The sequence below is a fragment of the Quercus suber genome, unplaced genomic scaffold, assembly GCF_002906115.3.
Source record: "Quercus suber isolate HL8 unplaced genomic scaffold, Cork oak 2.0 scaffold_91, whole genome shotgun sequence".
Taxonomy (NCBI): domain Eukaryota; kingdom Viridiplantae; phylum Streptophyta; class Magnoliopsida; order Fagales; family Fagaceae; genus Quercus; species Quercus suber.
Genome location: NW_027069556.1, coordinates 767890 through 779447, shown reverse-complemented (window position 1 = coordinate 779447; position 11558 = coordinate 767890). Strand labels below are relative to the sequence as shown.

General features: G+C 36.4%; 1 protein-coding gene across 2 annotated transcripts; it reads left to right on the top strand.

Annotated features, from left to right (window-relative positions):
* The first annotated feature begins 2824 nt into the window (after window positions 1-2824).
* On the top strand, window positions 2825-10321 carry LOC112040702 (uncharacterized). 2 transcript variants are annotated; one of them, XM_065774372.1, is made up of 8 exons: window positions 2825-3506; window positions 4692-4957; window positions 6189-6227; window positions 6321-6391; window positions 8868-8932; window positions 9159-9248; window positions 9402-9494; window positions 9660-10321. In XM_065774372.1, exons 1-8 carry the CDS (start codon window positions 3120-3122, stop codon window positions 10059-10061), a joined length of 1413 nt encoding a protein of 470 aa, XP_065630444.1. In that variant the 5' UTR covers window positions 2825-3119; the 3' UTR covers window positions 10062-10321. The 2 variants fall into 2 exon arrangements, with proteins under 2 accessions (XP_065630444.1, XP_023929361.1); XM_024073593.2 differs by lacking the exon at window positions 2825-3506 and having other exon boundaries at window positions 4241-4957.
* Window positions 10322-11558: the final 1237 nt, after the last annotated feature.

The following is an 11558-nucleotide window of genomic DNA, read 5'->3' as shown; positions in this document are numbered from 1 at the left end:
TATTATTTTTTTTTTTATTCACATGTTTGTCTGCATACTTGTTTAAAGGCTCAAATGTCATGCTTTCTATCTAAATAAAAACATATATGGATTTTTCTCTACTGTTTTTTTTCTAATCTAAATAAAACCATACCTGGATTTTTCTCTACAATTTTTCTTTGTAATCTAAATAAAACCGTACCTGGATTTTTCTCTACTGTTTTTCTTTCAAAGTAAAAACAGATCTAGATTTTTCTCTCCAAAACTCATCATTTTCTCACTAACTAAAACATATTTAAAATATTTTCTTAATTTCTTATGTTGTAATAAAAAACAGATCTAAAATAACTTTTTCAAAATTTACTCCTGTTTTAAAAAGAGTAGATTAATAAAAGTCCACTTCTTGACTTAATCTTAGATTTATCATTTAAACACATGTTGCATTTCATCACTATATGTTAATGGGTACTTAAATGATCATTAGAGTCTAGAAGACCGGATTTTATCCGAGTAGGATGGGTGCCTAATACCTTCCCATCCTGTAACCTAGCCCCCAAACCATAGATCTTAGGTTTGTAGAGTAGTTTTTTGTTGATAGATTGTAACTAGGACAAATAGCTTTGTAATTCTTTACTTAGATTCTTGTGGGGGAGGATTTGTTCAAAGCTTGCAAGCAATTTGTCCACTCTAGGGTCGAAGGACCTGCACGGCTTTGTTCTTTGTAAGTGACGTGAGCAGTTTTTGAGACTTACTCCCACATCAAAAAAAGATGCACCCCACTCATGCCTTATAAGCCTTAGCTGAAGGCAAGATGGAGTTTTTTACAAAATATTCTCAAGTCAATTTTCTTTTGATTATGGCCTTTTCTGGCCTTGATATTTGAGTTTAAGATTACTAATCACTGTTTTATTGAATTGTGAATAGATTTGACTATGGGGAAAGGTCAAAAATCAAGCTTGAAGAGCTTTTGTTTAAGGTATTAAGTTTTAAAATTTTCTTTTCTTTTCTTTTCTGCTCTTTAATCCTTCTATTTGCTTTATTTTCTTGTTGTAATATGCTTTAATATGTTTATCTAGCTTAGGTCTTCATTTTTGTATGTTTAAAATGCATGTTAGGATGTTAGATTTAGTATTTTAAGTTCTATTGTGTTTCTAGGGTTTTTGGGCAAAAACTCACGCACGCATAATGTATAACTGCCACTTTGAAAATTACTATCTCTTGATCTTTGAGTACCCAGTTTAATCCTTTAAGTTATTCATATATATTTTATGATATCTAATTTCATAAAATATAAACTTCAGTAACTCTTTACTAAAGTAATTAGGCCTAACACTCTGAACAACCAAACCTATTAAACTTATCTCAAGGGAATATTTTATATATCTATAAAGAGACTATGAATTCCATCTTAAGAATATGTGTTCCTTCAACATTACGTGTGGTTGCTTAAAATACTGAGGTTTTGACTGTTTGTCTAGATCTCAATCTTGATATATTAAAGCAACCTACATTTCATGATCGGGTTCACTATTTCCTCAGGATTGAGAGTTTAAGTAAATGAAAGTTGTGAGATTTATTATTCACTTAACAGTCGTTAGTAGAATAATTAAAAAAAAACCTAGCCACCTCTCTCTTCCTCTCAAACTCATACAGCCAGTCAAAAAACCCAACCATCCAATCCAAACACAACCCACTACACCACCTCCACCAACAAAACCCACTACAACCACCGCTAAAAAACCCACCACCACATCGGGACCAAAACCCACCATCACAGCCTTTGCCACCACCACCATGAGGCACACAAAAACAAATAAAGAGAGAAGAGATAGAAGAGAGAAGGCGAAAAGATAGGATCAAAATGTCGATCCCACCATGCCACAAACCTAGATCAACCCCACCATCACAGACCACCCCAAAACCATCGACCTAGACCCACACTGCCGCCATTGATTACAACCCACACCCATGCCTACCTCTGCTAGTACCACCATCACACGAGGTTTCAGATTTGAGAAAGGGAGTTTCGGGTTTGAGGAGGGGAAAGAACAAAACAAGAACGAGAGTGAGAGAGAAGAGAAGGAAGACAAAGACAAATGAGAGAGAGGGGGAGAGAGAGAGAGAATAAAATATAATTTAAAATTATACAATTCTGTTACAGTGCCACCTTATATATAAGATGGTTTTATAGCAAGATTGTAAAAAAATTTACAATTACAAAACCGGATAATGCATATTTTTTGTGTTTTGATGCTAAAATATAGCATATTATGACTTTTAGAAGGCTGGATACTAATGCTCTCACATGACAGATGGTATGTGATAAAGAAAAAAAAAAGTTTATTTAATAGTGACAGAAAATTAATCGTAGTGTCTTATCTAGGACAATTGTGGTAAAGTAAGTGTGAAAAAAATATGTGGTAGCATTTTTTTTATTTAGGGAAAAAAAAAATTAGCAGATATGAAAATACCGGGCCCAAATCCAAATGGCCAAATCTCAACCAGATTATTGCTTGTTCCAACTGCCTCTACCTGAATCTCATCAAGAACAACTCCAACAAGTCCACGTCGCAAACTCCCAATCCCCAAAGTCACGCACTACCGGTCAGTCCAATTCGAAAGCCCAACCTCATCTTATCGAGTCGGTGTTGTACGTTGACTCTTTCTTTTCCCTTTTTTGCAACGCATTTCAATCAATATATTAAATAGTAATCATTTAGATTGACACGTGTCATTCAGGGACTATCCGGTAAGAGGTGAGAAGCGGGGACAAGTTGGACGTGGCGTTAGTCGTGACGCCTTAAGCACCTATGCTGCAGGAACAATTTGGACGTGGCGTTAGCCGTGACGCCTTTTGCATCTATGCCGTATATGTTCCTTCAAACACAAATTCCCAAACCTTAACGCTCACACCTCATTTATATTTCAGACTTCAGACACAAAAGATTAGACACCACATAAAGCAAATAGCTTGTGTTTTGATGGTAGCTTAATTTCGGCCTTTGCTCTAACTCTGACCGGTCAACTAAATTTAGCAAAAACGTTATTAGTTGAAATAGAAACAAGAAAGTTTTTTCTTTTTTTTCTTCTTCTTCCTCCTTAAATTTGTTTTTGTCTGTTCGGCATATTCTATAGGTTTTATGATCTGTTGCACGAGGACACCTATTGTAATCCCTATAGAAACTTCAATAATTCTGGTAGTTGTAGCCAAAGCCAAAACTCCAGAATTACATGTCAGAAAGAGAAAATTATTGGAACCACCCAAGTGTTTGTGTTCGTCAGTTTTGAAAACGAGGAAGACGACAACGCAAATGGCGATCACCACGGTTGATACTCATGCGACGACCATGCTGACGTCAGGAGCGAGCGGGCGCGTGAGGGCACTGTTCTCTGTGCGCGTGTGGAGAAGCTTGGTGATGGTGATGAACGCGTTGGTGATACTCTTTCTGGTCCTATTTCGTCGACGGAGGCGGAAGGATGAGGAAGGTGGGAGCCAGAGCCAGAGCCAGAGCCAGAAGAAGGTGATGGTCCCGGTGAAGATGGTGACGTGGCGGAAGAGTGGGTCGGTGGTGGTGGAGCAAGAAGTGGCCGTGAGAAGAGCACTGGCTATGAGGAGAGTGGCACAAGATGATGATGATGGGTTGAACGAGGATGTGGTAAGAGACTACTCCCTCTTCCTCACGCCTAGAGGTGATACCATTTTCACTCGGTCCTGGACCCCCAATAACAGCTACAACATTCGGTATTCTATCACTTTCACTATTACTTTTCATTTTCTTTTCTTTTTTTCTTTTTTTTATAATTTTTTTTTTAATATTTTTTTATCTGTTACCACTTAGGCTTAGGCTTAGGCTTCAACATCCTTTAAAAACAGACTTAGGCTTCAACATCTTTTAAGAAACTGACATGTGTGCTTGTTTGCACATGACTCACTTCACCGCACTTTTCTTTTCTTTTTTTTGACATCATGTTTTTTCTTGGCATGTTGATGAGTTCAGATCTGCCTATAGATATCCAGAGATTTGTTGACCATTAATATGGTTTAATTCTTGACAGCTGGAGTTACAGTTACTGATATGTTAGATTTTGTGCTGTGATAGAGATTTAATCTCTGACAAATTGGTATCTAGTTTTAAGGCCTTTGTCTAAACTACTTGCCACTGGATATGAACTCTATGGGGTTCCTCTCTTCACCCCTCCCAACTTAACACACACGCACACACACGCACACACAAAAGAAAAAAAAAAAAAAAAAGGTCAACTAAATTTAGCAAAAACGTTATTAGTTGAAATAGAAACAAGAAAGTTTTTTCTTTTTTTTCTTCTTCTTCCTCCTTAAATTTGTTTTTGTCTGTTCGGCATATTCTATAGGTTTTATGATCTGTTGCACGAGGACACCTATTGTAATCCCTATAGAAACTTCAATAATTCTGGTAGTTGTAGCCAAAGCCAAAACTCCAGAATTACATGTCAGAAAGAGAAAATTATTGGAACCACCCAAGTGTTTGTGTTCGTCAGTTTTGAAAACGAGGAAGACGACAACGCAAATGGCGATCACCACGGTTGATACTCATGCGACGACCATGCTGACGTCAGGAGCGAGCGGGCGCGTGAGGGCACTGTTCTCTGTGCGCGTGTGGAGAAGCTTGGTGATGGTGATGAACGCGTTGGTGATACTCTTTCTGGTCCTATTTCGTCGACGGAGGCGGAAGGATGAGGAAGGTGGGAGCCAGAGCCAGAGCCAGAGCCAGAAGAAGGTGATGGTCCCGGTGAAGATGGTGACGTGGCGGAAGAGTGGGTCGGTGGTGGTGGAGCAAGAAGTGGCCGTGAGAAGAGCACTGGCTATGAGGAGAGTGGCACAAGATGATGATGATGGGTTGAACGAGGATGTGGTAAGAGACTACTCCCTCTTCCTCACGCCTAGAGGTGATACCATTTTCACTCGGTCCTGGACCCCCAATAACAGCTACAACATTCGGTATTCTATCACTTTCACTATTACTTTTCATTTTCTTTTCTTTTTTTCTTTTTTTTATAATTTTTTTTTTAATATTTTTTTATCTGTTACCACTTAGGCTTAGGCTTAGGCTTCAACATCCTTTAAAAACAGACTTAGGCTTCAACATCTTTTAAGAAACTGACATGTGTGCTTGTTTGCACATGACTCACTTCACCGCACTTTTCTTTTCTTTTTTTTGACATCATGTTTTTTCTTGGCATGTTGATGAGTTCAGATCTGCCTATAGATATCCAGAGATTTGTTGACCATTAATATGGTTTAATTCTTGACAGCTGGAGTTACAGTTACTGATATGTTAGATTTTGTGCTGTGATAGAGATTTAATCTCTGACAAATTGGTATCTAGTTTTAAGGCCTTTGTCTAAACTACTTGCCACTGGATATGAACTCTATGGGGTTCCTCTCTTCACCCCTCCCAACTTAACACACACGCACACACACGCACACACAAAAGAAAAAAAAAAAAAAAATTAAATTGTCGGTGAGAATAACAATTCATGTGGGATTGAAAACATTTAAACAGTAATGTTTGTACTCATACCAATAAGAGGCCTTATTGAAAGAGACTGTTGTTTAATGCTTTTGTTTTGCTCAGAAAATACGGTGGTACCACAGCACCTTGTAGAAAACTTGTCTGTGTTCATAAACATATTAGCATATCATTTCATATTATTGACAGAGAGGATTGAAATGCAACACTAAAATTTATGTGATGAGTTGTGGATGTGATGAGGAGTTGTGGAGATCAGATGATTCAGGATTGTCTTTTGTTACTTTGGACTTGAAAAATTGACATAATTGGCAAGTTTTACAAGTCATGGGTCCAACATTGTAAGATCAGTTTACTCGTCACTTCTTACATTAATGTGTGTCATCAATGTAAAATAACACCAAGTAGGCCAATTAACAGTCATGGAGATTTATCCTAGGTGGACAGAACAGGCTTACATCAGTCTTTGTAACCCATTTTCATATGGGATTTTCCAATACTTCAAAAGTATTTTTTTCATATTTATTTATTTTTTGTTAACTAAATCCAGTTGGCTTTTTCTGTTGGTTACAATATACAATTCCATGCTAAGTTTGTGCAATATTCCCCTTGATTTCGTGTTCTTAACTTCTGCAGTTTCATGTTTGTTTTCAAATTTTATATGGAATAAAAGTGCTGATTGCTATCTATTTTGTGCAGGGGATTGGTTCTTATTATGCATGGCCTAAATGAGCACAGGTCTGTGGTTTATGCTCATGCTTGTATAGAAATTATCTTCGTGGACTATATTGCTTGATCTATTTCTCAAGAATTTTCTATTATTGACAACAGTGGCAGATACAATGATTTTGCAAAGCAGCTAAATGCCAATGGCTACAAGGTCTATGGAATGGATTGGATTGGTTAGTCTAAAAACCATCTTTACATGTTCACCATTGAGTTTCTCCCCCTATATAAGCCAAGATTATCTGTATGTGTGTGCTTGAAGATGCTACGTACTGTTCTTGGCCATTGATAATAAATCATTGGTCCAGTTTATTTCAATCTTATTTTTAACTCTTGAGTTATGGTGTTTATAGTTTAATGGGTATTTCTATTAACTATCCTCTTCACACACATTCCATGTGTATTCAAAGGCTCTTAAAATGAAAGGGAGCTAGCAGATTTGGAGTTGGCATGTTGGTTTGAATGTGTGTTATAAAAAAAATAAAAATAAAAATAAAAAATAAAATGAAAGGGAAAAATGAAAATTTCCAAGGTTTGCAAAATGCATTATTGAATTTGTTAAAAGCATAAATTTAATGTTAAAAATTTAAAGTGGCGGAAGTTTGGATAAGTTGAAATTCTGTTGAAATATGCAAAATTTTTAGTCTTATTACTCTGAAACCTATCTAAGGCATGCATTTGTAATTTTAATCCATACCTTCATGTGAAAATACTAAGAGTTTCATTAATCTGATACCTTCCTCTGAGGCATAAATCTGTAATTCTGATTCATAGCAAGTGACAGGCACCTCAGAGTAAATGGAAAAGGAAAGCAGTGTTTAACCCATATCATGCCAACACACAAATAGATGAGCTGCACAAGCTCAAAAGTGAATGAGAAAGGATTTAGATGTTATGTAATTCTCCTTTAGCTTATATGTTTGTTTGCTCTCTCTCTCTCTCTCTCTCCGGGAATGGAGGTATACAATTTTAGAGTGACGTACTTATTATGCTCTTTAATTAACCCATCTGATATAGTTTAATTACAATTTATGCCTAGACTATCATTTGGAGCAATAATTGATGATTCTTAAGCAACATCTTGATGGATTTTGATTTTGATTTTTTTGTTGTTGTTGTTGAAGAACTTGGTGACTAGCAAAAATGCTAATTACTGTCTTGGTGGACAATGAAGTCAATGGTTTAGACATGTGTGCGATGCTAGCACAAGCATCATAATTTTATTTATGCTCCATGCTTAATACAATCTCTATTATAGTGGTAATTCTTTTATGCTGGTACTGTGGAATGCCATAAAACCAAGAGACCAAAAGTAAAATATGATATGGGGGGATAGAAGAGAATCCATACAGTTATTTCAACAGATTTTTTACTTTTTAGTTGTTATTGTTACTTTACCTGATACCCAGGGAAGATTTAAAGAAGCCAACCCCCACAACCCCACCACCCCCTCCCCCCCTTTTAATACTCTGGTCTCTCCTGTTTGGTCCCATAATCTCTCAACATCATATATATAATCCATCAATACCCCTCCCTCCAATTTATATGTTTTAGATTCATACCTGAGTTTACTTTCATCTTTCAGTGTCTATGGTAGAATCTACACACTAGAAAGAAATTGTGATCATTTTCTTCTCAACAAGTTTTACATATAACCTTGCACTTAATTCTTGTTCCCAAGGGCTGATCTTTCAAACAAAGGTCATACTTTTCCCCCACTTAATTACAGTTTTATAGTCTAGAGATCAAAATTCTTCAACAATGCATCTATATTTGGATGTTGCAGGGATTGAGTAGTTCATTTGGGTTGCCCATTGGTGCCAAAAACATGTGAAAGCTCCTCTTAATAAGTAAGCTTATTATCTGCATGTTTGTGTCTACCTGCTATGTTTGACATTGGTAAAAGGAGGGGTTTTGGAAATTAAGCCAAAGGCTGAAAGCTACATGGAGCCTCCCTGTTCTATAGGAGCTGAAGAAACAGAAAATTCTATTCAAAATTTGTTTTCAAAGTTCTCCTTTAGTTCTCCTTTCTTCTGATTGGTGCAAGCGTGTTGAATCAATAAAATTTTGAATGGAACGTGATGCTTTTCTTGAATCAACATTTATGAGAACATCAAACACTGTTTAACCAAACTTAGATCCGTGAGCATGTGAACACAAGACAATCTAAAGACATTATGCTTGATACTTTCTCTAGGTGCTGTTTGTTAAACTGGGTTTTACTCAATTGCTAACCTTGTTATATAAGCTAAATGGGGAAATTATCTTTTGCTAAATTCCTTGTGATATACGCCAAATATAATATAAGATAATGGTTTTCTACTCCTCTGTTTTGTTTTTATTTATCTTTTGTGCTGTTAACTTTCTAAACTTAAGTGTACTTTCTTATATCTTCTTGTGATGACCTAAATAATTGCTTCCATTTAATGGCTTTTGATACGAATATTTTATTTGGGATCTGTGATAGCTTTGCTAATTTGACCCCAACCTACTTGAGCTGTCAGCAGGAATGGATCTAAAATATCTTAAACCAGAAAATTTGGGGGCATGGCTCACTTTTGCCGTCCCTGCTACATGGCGCTTTATTTTCTACTTCAGTAGTTTTTTATTACTAAATTTTTCTTATCCGTTTGTTTATTTATTTTCATATAGGTCATGGTGGAAGTGATGGGCTGCATGCATATGTTCATTCTCTTGATGACGCTGTTAATGATATGGTATGGTTTGAGGTTCATTTACAAGGGGCTGATGATACTGTAATCAAATGATCACCACAAATTTTTGGTGGCCAAATCTATCATAGCATGTTCTTTTTTTTTTTTTTTTTTGGAGTTATTCATTAAGTAATATTATGGGATGAATAGGGGCATCGGTTGATTATATTGCTAGCCCAAAAAAACAAAGATTGTTTTACTCTCTGCATTTATCTTGTTATTTTGTCAGAAATCATTTCTTGAAAAGATTTTAGCTGAGAATCCTGGACTTCCGTGCTTCTGTTTTGGACACTCAACTGGTGCAGCAATTGTCCTGAAGGTAAGGTTTGGTTGAAAGATGCAATTTTCGCAATACTGTGATTGACTTTCAATATCCACATATTATGATAATATACTGTAGTCCCAATTTTTACTGACCTAAAGGACCTCAAGTTTAAGCATGGTTTTCATTGTTTTATGTGAATAATTTTAGGCAATGCTTGACCCAAAGGTTGAAGCCCGTGTAGTTGGTGCAGTACTAACATCACCTGCAGTTGGAGTTCAAGCATCCCATCCAATTTTTGTGGTGAGAATATTCTTTTAGTGAGATCCCTCTTATATCTAATTTGGAAATGCTAATGACTTAAGAAATTTATATTAAGTGACTTTTCCTATCAAAATACACACCATTGAAGTGGCAAATAAATGAGCAAGTGTAGTTATCCTTCATCTTCTCATGTTCCCATTGCAGGTACTGGCACCAATTTTCTCATTTTTGTTGCCAAGATACCAAATTAGTGCTGCAAATAAGAAGGGCACACCAGTTTCTCGGGACCCAGAGGCGCTAATAGCCAAATATTCTGATCCACTAGTGTATACCGGATCCATCAGGGTAAGGACTGGCTATGAAATTCTGCGAATCACATCCTACTTGCAGCAGAATCTAAGAAAATTGAGAGTTCCCTTTTTTGTTCTCCATGGCACTGCTGATACTGTAACTGACCCTGAAGCTTCTCAGAAACTGTATGCAGAAGCCTCCTCAACTGACAAAACCATCAAATTGTTTGATGGGTTCTTACATGATCTCCTCTTTGAACCAGAACGTGAAGCTATTATGAAGGACATAATTGAATGGTTGAATTGTAGAGTATGATGTTAGCTAATGCACAATATGAGAAACAAAATTGATAAGTTAGCCAAAGGGAAGCAAGGATTTGTATGGCCTAGTAAATATCAGCATTTCTTATGTTGGAAAACCCGACACTCATTTCATCGAAATTTCGGGATTTAAATTTCCTCATAACAAATATTTTCTCATTTTCTTTAGGGAGATAAGGATTGATTGCTTATTTGGAGCATTTCACAATGAAAAATGATATGTTCACAACAAATCCTATGTAATAGGTTGTTACAGATTGTCATTGGTGGGTTAAAAAAATAATTTTAGTGGTAGATTCTAATCACCTATAATTTGTTGTGAAAATGTTATGAACGGAACACCTTTTTTTCACAATTTATGAACACTTTTTTGGCGGACCAATTGATAGTGATGCAACTCATGTAATGGTATATATACTTTTCAACACATCCAAATAATTGCATACCTCTCCTTGGTGTTAAGCTCCAGCTTATGAGCATCCTCTTGCATAATACATAATAGAAAAAGAGATGAATTTTACAAATTTAAGCCACAAAACTTCCCACACAATCATTCTAAAACTATGTATATTTACACATTTGCTACAATAACCGTGCATATATACACGACTACTGTAGATGTGCATATTATTATTTTAGTAATTAACTTGACAATTTTGCACATTTTTTCTCTCTTTTCTCCGTGTGCAAAACGAACTTAGTCTCAGACTTCTCTCCTCATCTTCTTTTTCCTCAGATACACACAAACACACCCACACAAAACATTTACATAGACAAATCAACATAGAGATACACAATCACACCCACACGAATAAACCAACAGAAAGAGAGAGATTGGTGTTGGTGTTGGCCGCTTGTGGATTGGTGGATCAATGCTAGTGGCGGAGATTAGAGTTTGTGAGTCAATGGAAATGGGTCTGGATACTTGTGGATCGGTGCTGGCAGCGGAGATCGGTGCTTGTGGGTCGACGGAGTCAATGTTTGTGGGTCGATAGAGATCAGTGCTTGTGGGTTTTGATTCTTGTAGTGTTTGTGGTGGAGAGCTGACCTGACTGTGAGAGAAAGAAGAAGAAGAAAAAGCTGCTTGTGGAGGGGAGGTGATCTGACATGTGAAAGGAAGAAGAAGAAGTGGAGGAGGGACAAAAGATTGGTCTGAGAGAGATAAGGATAAAGATAAAGATAAAAATAAAAAGATAAGTACAAAGAAAGGATAAAGAGATAGGAACAAAAGAATAATAATAAAAAATTTAAAAAATTACTATTATTTAAGGGTCTGTTTGGAATCCGCTTATTTTGTTAAAACTGAAAACTTTTTACTGATAGTACAGTAGATAAAGATAAAAGTTAGCTGAAATAGTACAGTGAGACTTATAAATAGTATCTGTAGGGATGAAGGCCCAGATATGGGTATTGGGTCGTAGGGCCCACTTGAGGACATCAAATAGTCCAAGGACAGGTAAATACTAATAAAGGTGTATAGATTAATGGTCTG

Coding starts and splice junctions, on each gene's coding strand:
- LOC112040702 (XM_065774372.1), top strand. CDS start 3,120: ATGATCTGTTGCACGAGGACACCTATTGTAATCCCTATAGAAACTTCA. Junction 4,958..6,188: donor AATAACAGCTACAACATTCG/GTATTCTATCAC, acceptor TATTTTGTGCAG/GGGATTGGTTCTTATTATGC. Junction 9,495..9,659: donor CATCCCATCCAATTTTTGTG/GTGAGAATATTC, acceptor TTCCCATTGCAG/GTACTGGCACCAATTTTCTC.